We start from the raw sequence: 13,798 nt of genomic DNA on the forward strand, positions 1-13,798 counted from the left end.
AAGAATTTTAATAACTGACCATTTACCTAAGGCTTTTGTTCATTGAAGCGTTTGAGTTTCCACTTCAGCAGTATTTTTGGATGAAGGTGTTTTATTTTGAGCAAGTGAATGCAATGACCTCAAATATTCCCACAAAAGCAAGGCATTGTGTGTCTGTGCAAAGAGCTGTTATCTTCCAGCCATATTTTACATCTTTTCCTATCCTCCTACTGTATTTCACATCCTTTCTTCCTGTCCTCCAGTGTCTAGGAACAACATGGGTTGTATTTTTTTGTCTGGCTTTTCCAGTCCTTAACACCATACCAATTTCTCCATTTAGAGCAAATTCACAATCAAAGAAATTTAAAATTTGTCTCTACACTCACAGGTCTGTGTATCAGTGTTACGGTCTGGTTCGTAAAATTACTAGAAATGTCTCTGCCCAAATTAAGGTGTAAACAAGACTATATGCCAAAGTCAATAGTATGGATTTTACTTAACAGTAAATATGAGAGAGAGAGAAATAGAAAAGAGGTGAGAGGACAGAAAGAGAGATGAGAGTGACAGATTAAAGAAAATACCACCACTCTCTGGATCCCACCAGCATCCCATTGATGCTGTCCATCAGGTCACCTTGGTGGTGAGGGTCCCCCGAAAAACATAGAATCCAATGGATTACTACACGTTCAGGCCAGGTGGGAATGCCCAGGTACTTCCCCCGGGGAGGGGGGCAGTTTGACAGTCTCTTGCAGCAGACTCTGGGTCTCTTGCATCATGTGCAATGCTGTGGTGCAAGGCCTCAGCAATGAGTCTGAAAAATTCATTCAGGCACTCTCAAGCTTTCATCCTACATCAAGTCATGTTCATGTCTTGGCCTCAGTCTCACTTCCAGCTAAATGTAGGCCTAATTTAAAAATCGTCTAAAAACGGCTTGAATCACAGCAGGAAGTGGAAGTAGAAAATGGAAACTGGTATTAGAATTTCTGATTTTGCTCCCTTATATGTATATGTTGTATTGATTTTAATTATGTCTTCTTTATGTTTTTTGCTTTCTCTCCCTAGTGCTGGAACATTGCCTGTAACATTCCGGTGTCTTGAAGAAAATCTTGGCATTGATAAGCGTGTAACAAGGTTTGTTCTTCCTGTTGGAGCAACTATTAACATGGATGGAACTGCCCTTTATGAAGCTGTGGCTGCCATCTTCATAGCACAGATGAATGGGATTGACCTGGATGGAGGCCAGATAGTTACTGTGAGGTCAGTTCAAAAGACTCCTTTGTTTCTACAGACTGTAAAATGTGAATGCTTGGGGTTGGATGTCTTCTCAGTAGCTGAGTTGTCTCAGTTGGATTCACTATGAAATCCGTGGATTTCTAATAATGCTATACAAATGAACGTTTTATATATAGGTCCTGGTTCTCTGGTGACGTGTTTTCTATCATTTGCAGCCTTAGTGCATGCTGGTGGTGTTTTACACTTCTGCAGTTGACAACTGTCATGGTTTAACCTCATGCGGACACCAAACCCCAGACCCAAACAGCCACTCGCTCACTCCCCCACCAGCAGGATCAGGGAGAGAATCACAAGAATAAAAGAAAACTCACAGATTGAGATAGCAGTAGTTCCACAGGGAAAGCAGAAACAGTGCACACAAGGAAAGCAAAACGAGTTAATTCACTGCCTCCCACGGGGTGCACAGCCATCCCCAGGAGAGCAGGGCCCCGCCATGCGTGACGGTCACTTGGGAAGACAAACGACATCACTCCAAACTCCCCTTTTCTCCTTCTTCTCCCACTTTATACACTGATGGCGTACGATGTCATGTGGTCTGGCATATCCCTTTGGTCAGTTGGGGTCACCTGTCCCAGCTGCATCTCTCCCAACCTCCCGTGCACCCCCAGCCCCCTCACCACTGGGGCTGTACAAGAAGCAGAAAAGGCCTTGGCTCTGTGTGAGCCCTGCTCAGCAATAACAAAAACATCTCTGTATTATCAACCCTGTGTTCAGCACAGATCCAAAACACAGCCCCATACCAGTCACAGTGAAGGAAATTAACTCTACTCCAGCCAAAACCAGCACAGAAAACAATGTCAATTGTAATATAAAGCATTCTCTGTCCAGTGAAATGTTTTGGGTTTTTTTTACTTTAGGGGTATGCTACAAGTCATATATGGGGCATTAACTTTCTAGAATATATCTGTTTATATACACTAGAAGAAAAAAGTATGCCTAAAAAACTTGTCTATGTGTTTATGTTTGCCTGTACTTTTTCTTTGACTTTGGTGAACAGGAAAAACGTAATGAACTGAGGGTGAGATTGTCTGTAGCATGGTCTGGATACTCCCAGACCTTTTATCTCTAACCCAGCAAATATTAACTGTAGTCTTTTAATATCAAATTGTCTTACCCAGAACAAAGCTGAGCATCTGTAAGGACAAAAGAAAGTACCCATTAAAAAAGGATAAGAGTGATTGAAGACTGTTTACTGTAAGGGAGCTTTAACTTGATGTAGACAGCAGGTCTAACATTTTGAATAGTTAAAATGGAAACCACACGTGAAGGCTGCCAAGTTTGTCTTCTTCCTGTAGTTTTTCACCCACACAGTTTTCTTTTATTAAACCTTTTTAACACTAAAGAAACTCCTGCAAAGGGATGTCTAATTCTATGTTTCTTGCCCAGCTATACTAGTTCCACATTTTCCATTCATTTACTTCCTGTCCTGACTCCTGAAATAGTAAAGCCAAGTTTGTAAATGGTTCAGGGCTGCTTCTAATGAAGGTGGATGCTAGACCTGCATGATGCATATCTGTTCCTAAAACTGAAAACAGTCATTTCAGACATGCCACATATTAAACTAAATTGAGACCAGGGAAATTCAAATCAGGAATCTGCTGTTGTCCAGGAGATTTGTTAGGCTTGAACCTGAGTTATTCATCTTCTCTTCCTCTGAGGGATTGACCAGTTGGCTCTTCCTGATCTCACCATTTCAAGGCTGGCGTATGCAGCTTTGTGACTGACATTTACAAAGCAGGGAGCAACTTTGGTCTGTTTGTAAAACCACTGGTTTTCCTCTTCATGCATTTTTGCTACAGCAATATGACAAGAACTATCCCTTGAGGTGACAATACAAATGAAGGAAAGATTATTAGGTTTTGTCTGGTACATGCACTTTGTGATACTGAGAATATTCAAATGACCCAGACATAACATCATAAGGACTAATTAGCTTTTGACCAGTCCTAGTTACTTCATACTGGTCATGTAGTTCCTCTGATTTCCTGTATTCTTTGGGAAAGGATGATCTTGGAAATGGTAGCTGAGCCAGGTTCTGTTTAGTTCTGAACAGTGCTAGCTTCATTCCCCTCCAGGTCTGTAAGTTCTGCTGTGGGAAGGTAGGCAGGAGCATTTCCTCACAGAGCTTGGAAGGAATGCCTTACCAGTTTAGGCTGGAAGTGTCTGAGGATCTGGCATCACGTGCAAAGCCTGACAGCAGAGCAGAGCATCCTGCCTGCACACCTGCTGGAACTATCTGGGTGTTTAGTAAGCAAGGTTGCACTGTAACCCAGACACCTGACAAACACACTGCAGCCTGGGTCAGACCCAGCCAGCCAGCATCTGGCAGCTCTAAATCGGGCTAACATCCTCATAGATGACTTCTGGGGCTAATGGGCAAGTATTTCCTGCATAGTTTGTTTCTCCCTACTTCTGTATTGGAAGCACTTTCAGGTTTGTTGGGTACGAGTTGTGAGGTGAGCCCCTGCTCCCTCCAAGAAACCCAAAGAAAATGGCACCGGCTGTGGCGTAGTTCACTGCTTTTATCTGCTAAGGCTCTCCCACAGCCCGATTTCCTGGGCATTTTTTCCAGACAGCCCAGTCATGGAAGTTTTCTCTGTGTCAAGCCAAGTCTCCCCAGAGACAGAACCTCCCTCCATTTTCTGCCTCCCTAACACGTGGCATGTGTTAGGGCTTTCAGCATGTGTACAGCCCCTACAGTAATTTTTCACTTCATGTATAACATATGTTGAGGCATAAATAAAAGTCAGATTGGTCCCTCTCACCCACTTTACTTTTTATTTACCCTCCTCCTCTCCCTCTTCTTCCGCTTCTCCTTCTCCTCCTTCTCTTCCCTGTTTTTCTCCCCTTGACTTGCTCTCTGACAAATTTGTTTTCCATTCTTTATAGGACTGCCCAGTGATGTTGATATTTGTTATGGTCTGTGTTGTATTTTTACAAACCTTTGAAGCTCAGACATTCATTCTACTGATCTTTATCAAAATATAAGAGGCAAAAACAAACACAGGTTTGGATTTATTAAACAATCAGATCAATTTTGCTTTTTCATCTAGGGTAATTTGTATCCAGGCTTGGTGCACCACTGGCTTGTATTTTGCGAGTTTTGGATACCAAGACTTTTATTCTTCTGTATTTAATAATAACTGCTTTCTCTCAGCCTTTAATTTACAGTTCAGTCTTTAGGTAATGTAAATAAACAGAAATGAATCGCCCTGAAAATTCAACCTGTAGTCACCAAACTTTAGCATGTCTGGATGGTCAAAACTCAGGATTCAAAACCCTGGATGTGTCGTCTGTGGAGTTCAGAGAACACAACGACACAGATTTGAATGTCATAACTAGCTTACAGAGAGCCCTCTTCCAACTCTTGGAACAAACCCATAGATCTGGCCTACCCCAGTAAATATTTTTAGAGAAACACATGAGTGAAAAATAATGACCTGAGCTTACCTTGATTTGTCCTATGGTTGTTAGTTTTATGGGAAAAACACACTAAAAATGTGACCTTCCTAATGATCACATGAGTATGCAAGGAAAGTGTATGTTCCTCTTCTTGCTACTGCCATTTGATTTTTGTTTTTGCAGTTTGACTGCCACCCTTGCAAGTGTTGGAGCTGCCAGCATTCCCAGCGCGGGACTTGTCACTATGCTGCTGATCCTGACTGCAGTGGGTCTCCCTACCCAGGACATCAGTTTGCTTGTTGCTGTTGATTGGCTTTTGTAAGTTGAGCTGACTCTGCTGCTTGGTGCAGAAAAAGTAGTGAAGTAATGTTTGTCCACAGTGCTTTCCAGCCATTGGTCTTAAAGAACTTTGAGTCTCTCCTCCACAGATAAATCAAAGGAGGAAATGGGCTGTTACCCCCTTAGTGAAGTAGGAGACACTGAAAGCAGCTTCTCAGCTGTTACGGTTACAGAGCTACTGAAGTCAGTTTCTATGAGCAAAGGGTCTTCTTGGCACACTTGTGAGCGCACACTTTTGTATTATCTTCTTCTTAATGATGCCTTTCCATCATTCAAGAGCAGTTTTCTAATCTTTGCTTTCATGTTTCTGTTTATTATAGTTCTGGTCTAAAATGAAGGATGAACGCTGAAAATGCAAGTTCCATCAGGATGTTGCCAGCAAGTTATAGGGTGATTTGGGATTTGTAGCATCAAATGTTTTATACTAGTAGGGGGGGAAAGTCAGTTTCTTTTCGTACATAAGAAAGTAAAATACCTTTAAAAAGAGTCTGTTCTAGGGCAGGACAAAGACCAAAGACAAATAAGAATGAAAACTGAAATAAAGACGGTAATTCCCTAGTTTTCATTTTACTGACAGCTTACTCAAACTGGAAAGAATGGCTTTCATTTCCAAGGACTTGTGATCAAAGTCCTCCATTGTGATCAATGACCTCCAGGCCACTGCAGGTCCTCCAGCAAGAAACAGCTAACCCACAGATTGTTTTCTGAGGCATTTGGTCTTCAGTACTTGAATACAGAAGCTGTAAATACAGACAGAGGGTATGCCAAGCCACATCCTTTCTTTTGCTGTTATTTGACAGCTTGGATATCTTTCTGTCATCTGTGCACAGCTGAAAGAGACTCAGTAGCCCTTAAGTTGTACTGGCCCCTAGAGAGACTTTCACGTTGTCCTGTACTGCTGCAGCACAGTACGTTCTGATGTATTCTGGTCAACAGCCAGCTCTCTCTCCCCTAGTATTCTTTTAAGTAGTAAAGATGTTTGGTTTTGTTTTTCCAGCTGTGGTGCCCAGAAAGGGAGGCATAAATATAACTGTACTATTTATGTGTTTTCTAGCAGCCTAGGCTGCCTGCTTCTGGTACCTTTCAGTCCCAGATACACAACCAAAATTATGCAAGAAGAAATAAAAGAGTTGAGAATGTGCATGTGCAGATAAAATAGAAGTTTAATTTTCTGTCATTATCTTTTGGCTTATTGAGAAGAGGTCAAGAACTTAATCAATCCTGACATATATTTTGGGTCTACTGGCGTTCTCTATCTGTCACTAAGAATTTTAAAGGCTAACATGCAGCTCTGATTTCTGCTTCAGGCAAAAATGAAAGAGGAATTTACAGCTTGAGGAGGCAAAGGGAAAACTTGACTTATATAATGTTATATATAACTGAATTTCATGATATGATGCAGAATGGTTAAATGAGAGGGTACAGCAGGCAAAGTACAGCTGGCATAGGGAATGATGTGATATTCAGTGGGTTTATTATATTTACAATGTCATAGCTGAAAGCAGGAAAGTGATATAGGAATCTGCCGCTGGAAGAAGGAGAGAAAAAAAATGTAAAAATATATTTTAAGTATCTGTTTCTCTTGGCTCTCAAAGTAAGGCAAATAGGTAGGTTTCTGCAGCTGGTAGGAGGATGTGCAAAAGGAGCCTGTGGTTTGGTTTTTTTAGGGAAATGTATTTTTAAAATATTCCTGTGGACTGAGCAGCTCTTCCCACACCAGCAAGCCTCAGAGCTGTAAGTTTATCAGCAGTTCTGATGCACTAGTGGGTGTTGTATTTCATTCTCAGCTTCAGCAGCATTGTTCCCACTGGCTAACCCAACCTTGCTTAGGAAATGAAAACTTCTGTACTGCGGAGCTGTAGCAGTGATGAATATATGTAGAGGAAGGATAGCCATTCTGAAAGAAGTATTTCAAGGTGTCTTTCCAAAATAAATGGAGGGCAAGAGAACTTGCAGCCCAAATGGTCGGGTTTGGATCCTCCTGGCCTACAATTAGCAGTGCAACTGCAACTGTGATTCAGAACTGAAAAAGGGAAAAAGATGAGAAAAGAGGTGAAAAGCTCTGTGTCGTGCCACTGGTGCTGCAAAGTCAAGACACTGTCCGTTGGTGAAAGTGTTGTACTTATTAATCTGTGTTCAACAACTAATAGCTTCATTTTCCATCTGCTGGTGGCTGTGTTACGGTAGCCACAATGATCTAATCAGCTATGAAAAATGATGCTGCTGACATTACTATGTTAAGAAAAGGCACACAAGCCAACTTTTGAGCAAGCTTTTGCACACACAAACCAGACCTGAAGAATTTCTGAAATGAAATGTCATAAAAACATATTTTCTTTACTTACAAACACTGCCTTCTCCCAATTCTTCAGATCATTAAATAATGTTAAAGCAATATTTCTAACAGAATGTAGAAGAGAAAGTTAATAAAATATTTAAGACCCAATTCCAGCCACTTTTCTGGAACCCATGGGTAAATGCAACCAACCGTGTAGACATACTTGGAACAGCCCTTCAATAACATTTAAATTTGAGATAAAAAATGATTTTAAAAAATGTCTTACTCTGAGTTTTTCAATATTTTTGATGAAAGCAAGTATCAGAACATCAGTTCATTTTACAGTACTACCACCACCTGAGACTGTGGTCTTACCCAAACCACTTTTGCATGATTTGGTCATTGTGTAACACAAAGATGACTTTATGTCAAATCCTTAAACTTGGCACTCTCTCCTTCAGACTGGAGCTGAAAGGTTTCCTTATCAATTTTTTCTCAAGCCTCTCCAGTATCTATTGGGTTGTTAAATCTTTCTACCTCCCATGCATACATACCCAGTGTAAGCTCTTTCACCAGGCAAGTTTCCCAGGATTTCACAACTCTTAGAGTTTCTCAGTTTAAAACCAAGGACAACACAGCAGTGACATTTAATGGGACAGTAATTATATGCCAACAGATGGAATAAAATGAGCTTATTTTGCTTGAGCCACAAACTGGGTACTCTCTAGATGTGAGCTGGCAAGCTTAGTAAATATCAGTGGTACGAGATTAGTGGTATTTTGCAGCAAAGAGAGAGGAATTAGGGAAAATGAGCTTGGACAGCTGATCCGGTACTTAAACCTTCATTCAGTAACTCAGAAATAGATTGCTTCAGTTCTGACTCTGTGCCTTGGCTCAGATCTAGATTCAGAATATTCAGACCTAGTTGAAGTCTGGATGTTATGAACAGGCTCTAGACTGCAACTTTCCTACATTTATGTTGTTTACGTTGTCCCACTTGCCTGGAATTAATTGGTTGGTTGATTTGAACAAAAGAGTAAGTACAATTGTCTTTGTTCTTCATAGGGTGTTCTTCATAGGGTGTTTTTTGCCCCAAAAGAGGTCAGTGGCACTTTGCTGTTGATTCCTGACAGCTGAGACTTTGCCCTTTCTGTTGTGAGGAACTTCCTGGCTTCCTTTGGTTTGCACAGTGTACCATGTTGTGCATCAGTGTGCAGTTTGTACTGCTGAATCTCTCAGCTAGTAGTACGTGTGCATGAGCTGGAGCATCTCCTCAAATGACCCTTTCAGAATTTGAATTCTGCCTCAATTATATTTATGTATTCTCTCTACCTTGTTTTTTTGGCATCCTGTACTATCTCTCTGTCATCTGGCATCAGTGAATCCTTTCAAAATTTACTACCAGTCATGCAAAAAAATTAAGTATGTGTTCTTTTTGTAGAGTTGTATTGCCAGGTTCAGTGTATTTAATGGTCTTAATTAAAAATCACTCCAGAAAGTCTTATTTTCCTATTCTACCACTCTGACCAGGTTTAAAATAGTCTTCGCAGGCATTGGATGAGAAATGTATAAAGCATTTAATTTGTGTGAAGCAGAACTGGAAGGATGTTTCCCTCCTATAGGTTGTTGGTTTGTTTCTCGGGGGAATTACTGTAGAGGTTTTTTTCCCTTCTGGGTATTCCTTTGAAGCCAAAAAGAGAAAATTAACTGCTTCAGCAAAGATATTACACTACAAAGTCTTTAAATATGTAAGCCTGATAATGCTGAGAGGGAGAGGAGAAACTTGAATGGGACTCTAATTCCACAGCTGAGAAAGGCAGATTTACCGATGTGTAGAGCAAAGATGTTAAAAAGGGCTCAAAAATTTATATGGTCATGAATAAGCATGAATAATGAATGTTTATCAGTTGACATTTTATATATTTAGATGTTTTCTTCTTGGTGTTCTACAGGAAAAGGAGATGTCATGCAAATCTAGTACTAGAAATACTAGAAAGGTTGTTTTGAAATTAATCACTGTCTTGGGAAATGAGGTCTTACATGCTAGCTTTTGTCACTTGGCACATGTCCACACTATTAAACCTGGCCATTTTGTTTAAATGAATTTTCATGAATATACTTCTGAGAATTAATCAGTGTAATCATTTCTCTGACCTATTTGGCAAAGCTAGACTCAATTGCTTTAAGTCAGTTTAATTTGCAACCCTTGGTCAGAAGGTTTTTAGGAGTTTTATATTTAATGCAGATACGAAGAGGCAAATGAGACTGTAAATGATTTCAACATGTGTGCTGCAGCAGGGAAGATAGCAGGACTCAGCTCCCATTTTTGCAGAATTTTGGTCAGATGTGGGGCAGAATTCTGAATTCAGGGAAAATCCATAACTGTGACTTCGCTGTTGACAGATAGAGCCACCCTAAAGACAAGACAGGAGAAAGGTGGCATGTCTGTTTAATGGCATCCTGTCCAGAAAGTGCCAACAAACATATTTTTTTGTAATGAAGCATGTTAGCCTCTCTTGGCACCCTCCTACAGTGAGGGGCACTCGTTAGTGAAATGCTGTCACAGGCTCATAATTTTGTAGGCCATGACCTATATTTGGATTGCTCATATGCCAAGCTCTGGCACACGTAGTATGAGTGGGCATGCTGCCACACCAACAGATGGCCATCTGTAAAGATGGTGCCAGAAGAAGAGCTTCAATGGCCTAAGCATTATGGAGATATTTCAGGCATTTTTGTTCCCCATAGTTTGCTCACTAAGAGTAAAGGGAGAGGTCTTCTGTTAATTCATACTAGAAATGAGAACAGCTCATTAGATCCAAAATCCTTTTCTCTGGCTGCATTAAGTTCAGTGCTCCAATAAATTCAGATGAAACAAAGGGCAGTGGTGTGAGCTGGGCACCCTGATACTGAAACCTCCAGCTCCAGAAGCCGGCACTGGGGGATGTCAGTCAAGCACGGCTCTGCAGTTTGGCTGGGATCTAGCATACGTTCTTTGCCAAACTCCACGAGAATAAGCAGCTGGGACCCGGCAGTTTGAACATCCTCCCTGTCTGAACAAGTCCCTTGGGAAAGCCAACTTCTCCCATTTCCCTTGAAAGCTCCCATCTCTCTGTTCAAAAGATACCTTAAGCTTCCTGAAATGAGTGCAGTTAACTGTACCAGAAACAGGGCTGCCATGCCCTACTTTTTCTTCCTCTCAAACCATTCAGCCTCTGCATTTTCCTTCTTTTATAGGGACCGGATGAGAACATCAGTCAATGTAGTGGGGGATTCTTTTGGTGCTGGCATTGTCTACCACCTTTCCAAGGCAGAACTTGACACCATTGATTCCCATCACAAAGGGCATGAAGACATTGAAATGACCAAGACTCAGTCAATCTATGATGACATGAAAAATCATAGGGAAAACAACTCAAACCAATGTGTTTTTGCAGCTCACAACTCAGTCATGGTAGATGAGTGCAAGGTACCTTTCACATTTATGGATATTGAGACATGTATATAGCACTGCATGCTTTATTTTATCTTATTTTATAACTTGCATGTATTTTTCAAATCATTCTGCAAATAACAATGTGACAACAAGGTCCATGAACCCCAGACATTTTGAATGTGTTTGAGCAGTTCAAAAGATGTTTTTTTGCACTCTTCTTAAAACTTGTCATTTGATGGGAAAAAATCATGTACTTTGTTTACATATCAAAAGGCAAGATGCAGCGTATTATGGAATATGCCAAGACACAGAGAATATGGCATCACCTTCTATGGACATTTACTTAATTTTCTGTGGCAACAGAGAACTTAATTGCCAACCCAAATGAAGGATGGCTGCAGTTCAGATGCAGGTGTTGTCACTTGCTGACTGCCTTCATGATATGCTGTTCAGAGGTCGACGCGTTGAATGCGCTTTAGCATGAGAATGCTCCTGCACTCACACAGCATGCTTCTGCTTCGCTTCCATCAGCGTTCCTTCCCCAGGCACTAAGGCACAATCACTGTATTCCCTCTGTAACCCTTGCTGTAACTAACATGCAATATTAATACGAATAATAACGTCTAGATCAGAGTGAAGTGAGCTTGAGCAACCCCACCAGCTGAATGAGAAGACAGTTCAGGAGATTAGTGGTTAAAAGTTCATTAAGAACCCACCAATGGGATGGGGCAGTTTAAAATCCAGAGAGAGATTTTGAAAAGGAGGAGAAAAGAGAGTGAAACAAGGTGGAACTTCTAATTTCATAGTCCTTTTTTTGTATTTATTAACGCTCCAGTCTGATGCTGTACACTGTCTTTGAGACAGTGGGGTTTGCCAATCAGCTTACCTTAGCCATTTATCCAGACAGATTCTCTTATATCTTCCAGCTGCCACAACTGAGCCAGTATCTAGCTGTGAATGACTGCACTAAGTCCAGTAGCAGATCACCATTTATATTGGAAATATAAGTCCTATATTACGATTTTCACTTGTCTCTAGCCTGGCTGGAAATATTCTTTAGAATTATTTTTTTTTCCTAATGCTTACTTCTTGAGAATGCAGGCCAAACCTGGATTTTCAGGGGAAAATGTAATACTGAATTCAGAAAAAAAAAAAACAAACAGCTTTCATCCTATCTTCAGTTTTTCCCTGAATGTTCCCAGGTTTCAGTAAAGTGATTTTTTTTTTTTTTTTAAATCATGCATTTTTTCTGCCATGGCTCTCTCACTTGTCTTAAGACCCACTCTTTTTCCATGAGAAAAATTTAAAAACTAAGATCTGAAATGGAAAGAGAATATATGCTTACATAAAATTGAAAATTGTCATTAATTTATATTTCTCAAAAAAGGGAAGGACATAAGACATTAAAATTTGAAGAAAAAAAGAAACTGTCTGGAAAGAAAGATAGAAAGCATGTGCACACACACTTTTTGGATAACTTCTTTTGGAATTTTTTGAACACTGTTTTTAAGTTAAATAGACAATGCTGATTTCAGTAGGTTTAAGAGTCTGTTGTGGAACTGAATACTGATGATTTTATCTGCTCCCCGTCTCTGAGATTTGCACAGAGATCCAAGTCAAGTTAGAAAGTAGTAGCCTGTTGGTGCAATCAATACTTGCTGCACTTCCTTTTCTCTTCCGTTTCTCATATAATTTCCCTCAGCTGAGGCAATAGCTTGCCTCAAAAACATGGATTAATGGTGCTGTATGTCATCCTAAGCATACCCTTTAATTCAAGTTTGGGACCAGTGATTTATGAGCTAGAAATGTTTGTCCTTTTAAATTGTTTTAGGTTTGGTCTGCTCACAGTCTCAGTTTGCTCTTTGAAACTCATGAAAAGAGCCAGGCTTTACTGGACTGAGCACAAGACTGACTTTGAGCAGCCCACTTCTCTTTTCTGTCTGCAAGCTGCCAAAAGGATGTGTTGTTGGGACCTAACTGATGAGCTATGAATATATGCTGACACTTGCAAAGCATTTGGATCATGTTGAAGTGGTCTACAACTCCCAAGTGTTAGACTTGCAAAGGCAACAGAGTGTAGGATCTGGGGCTTCGAAACAGCTGCTAAATTTAAAAAGACATCTCTTCATCTTGTCCAATGCACTGGTGGGTTGAAAAGCTTACTGCAACTCTGGTCAGGATATGGAAAAGCTGATCTACTAGAATGCCCTTTCTATTTACTTTCTGTAATATATTCCATGTATAACACTAGTAGTTTATAATTTTGCATGGTCATTGTACATAATTAATAAGTAGTTTACCTTTATATGGGGTTAGAGTGGTTGTTATTGCATGATATTTTTGTATTTTTTTATTATCGTATTTCACATGACTCTGTGTGATTTTCATTTCTGAATAAGCTGTTCATTCCTGTACTTGCATGTTTTCCCCTTCCAATTATCTAAGAAAAAGCTTGACTTTGTTTCAAAGATCAGTGCATTTTGTCATGTTTCCATGTCCCAATGCTTCCATGCATCCTGTTTATCCAGCATGGGGAATTTCAGCTCTGTCTTTAAGTTTTCAATTGAAGCTGAAGATGTTAACTTACAAGGTAAGTTAGGAAAAAGTAAGCCATCCATTTAGAATTAAATGAAAGATACTCTCACATTATCAAGATCTACAATACTTTTGTAAAGTTAAATTGACATTTTACCTTTTTTGATTTTTGATTATTTAAAGTAATTTGGCTGGAGATACCTTTCTTGAAACTCGGGTTCATTTATACTGATCTCTGGAATGGAACATACGACACGCTGTTCACTGTGAGTTGGTAGATCTCTACAGGTCTTCTACCATACTTAAAACCTAAAAATTCCAGCATGTATCTTTACAGGAAAGAGTGAGGTTTTGCTGTACATCATGTGCGACCAGTTTAGCATTACTGTGAATTTTTAATTGGACTATAGTCAAAATATTTCACTACATTGTTACAGTGGTATGATGAACAATGCGTTCACAACATGTCTTTTCTCCCATTTCTTTAAAGGTGGTGTAATTGTAGGTGAGTTTGTGTAGAGACACACCTCTGATTA

At 40.1% G+C, this 13,798-nt stretch overlaps 1 protein-coding gene across 2 annotated transcripts in view; it reads left to right on the plus strand.

Moving 5' to 3' along the window:
• SLC1A2 (solute carrier family 1 member 2) overlaps positions 1-13,798 on the plus strand; it is a 90,400-nt gene that overhangs the window by 67,063 nt on the left and 9,539 nt on the right. Inside the window, exons 7-10 of one of the 2 annotated variants that reach the window (XM_032110612.1) lie at positions 1,042-1,236; positions 4,858-4,992; positions 10,529-10,760; positions 13,256-13,317. In XM_032110612.1, coding sequence (XP_031966503.1) covers positions 1,042-1,236; positions 4,858-4,992; positions 10,529-10,760; positions 13,256-13,282 — 589 coding nt within the window. In that variant the 3' untranslated portion in view covers positions 13,283-13,317. The remainder of the gene's footprint in view (positions 1-1,041; positions 1,237-4,857; positions 4,993-10,528; positions 10,761-13,255; positions 13,318-13,798) is intronic. The other variant, XM_032110611.1, reaches the window with a different exon arrangement.

This window comes from Corvus moneduloides, chromosome 6, assembly GCF_009650955.1.
Source record: "Corvus moneduloides isolate bCorMon1 chromosome 6, bCorMon1.pri, whole genome shotgun sequence".
Classification (NCBI taxonomy): domain Eukaryota; kingdom Metazoa; phylum Chordata; class Aves; order Passeriformes; family Corvidae; genus Corvus; species Corvus moneduloides.